The sequence below is a fragment of the Branchiostoma floridae genome, chromosome 6 (assembly GCF_000003815.2).
Source record: "Branchiostoma floridae strain S238N-H82 chromosome 6, Bfl_VNyyK, whole genome shotgun sequence".
Taxonomy (NCBI): domain Eukaryota; kingdom Metazoa; phylum Chordata; class Leptocardii; order Amphioxiformes; family Branchiostomatidae; genus Branchiostoma; species Branchiostoma floridae.
In genome coordinates, this window is record NC_049984.1 from 20721464 (window position 1) to 20722640 (window position 1177).

The following is a 1177-nucleotide window of genomic DNA, read 5'->3' on the forward strand; positions in this document are numbered from 1 at the left end:
ATAGTGAGTGAGTGAGTGAATGTAGATCTCTATCTGTGAGTGAGCCAAATTTGTCTTGAACATGACTAACCTGAAAACCAGGAGCATGGACCTGGGAAGGTCCTTTAGAACGACCATGATGCGATCAAAATGATCCACCGCCATCTTCCTCATGTACTTAATGTCATCAGGAGTCATCTGAGCCTTAAAACTCATGTAGCCTCCAGACTGGATGTGGATTGGTCGCTGCATCAGGATCTCACAGAACAGGTACCAGTCTGTTCAACAACAGTCATTGTGTTATTACTGATTAACAGGGAATATCCTATTTACAAGTTGAGACATACTCATATATGCATGCATGGCACTCCATTGCAGTATGCATGCAGTTGTCCTATAAAAAACAGAACTTATATTGTGCAATTGTGCAACCCTACCACAGACTGAACATCTAGAAACAGTGAGCATGGGATTAAATAAAGTGTCTAAATGGGAACAATGTGGCTACAGTGCCCTTTCTGAAGTTGTGGCATATGCTAGCCTTTGCAGGCCGAATCTACCTGGTAACCACACTGATACTACATGGGCGGCAGGCAGTTTCTTTGGCTAAGCAAAACTCTCCTTTGGGCTTGTACCCCAGAGTGCAAAGAAACTGGCTGGCGGCCCATTCATCAGTCTAGCACCCAGTGTAGCCAAATCCCCTGCTCTATATATAGGGCCAACAACATGCCCCAAAGGAAATTCTACAACAGGCAGGGGCAGAAACTCGCTATCACGGCAAGCTCCCTTCCTCAACAAACTCCCTTTTCCCGGCACAATAGAACATAGCCAACGTTGAAAATTGTGGACCAACGCCCCCCCCCCAAAAAAACCCCAGCCCTTTCCCGAGGACTGCAAGGGAGTCTACAGTAATGGCACCCTGCATGCAGCGAGTTTAAAATGGCAGTTTGCGAGGATTCTGAGTTCCCAACATTTTGGTGGTAGCGGAAAGTACGGGTACCTTGAATGTTAGAGTGCAAGTCTTTGTCAGCAAATTTACTGACATTGCGCATGGCAATATCAATCATTTTCAGTAGATTTGACTTTCGCAGCATCAGCTGAATTTTGAGACGATCGAGACAATGTTACTTAAAGAAGCTCCATCTTAAGATTGGAATTCCGTTTTTCCCATTTTGAAATGTGCTACAATCCTCAATAT

General features: G+C 44.8%; 1 protein-coding gene across 1 annotated transcript in view; it reads right to left on the bottom strand.

Moving 5' to 3' along the window:
• Positions 1-1177, bottom strand: part of LOC118417978 (uncharacterized aarF domain-containing protein kinase 5-like) — a 48499-nt gene that overhangs the window by 9176 nt on the left and 38146 nt on the right. Inside the window, 1 exon segment of the mRNA XM_035823766.1 lies at positions 71-257. Within this exon segment, the coding sequence (XP_035679659.1) occupies positions 71-257 (187 nt within the window).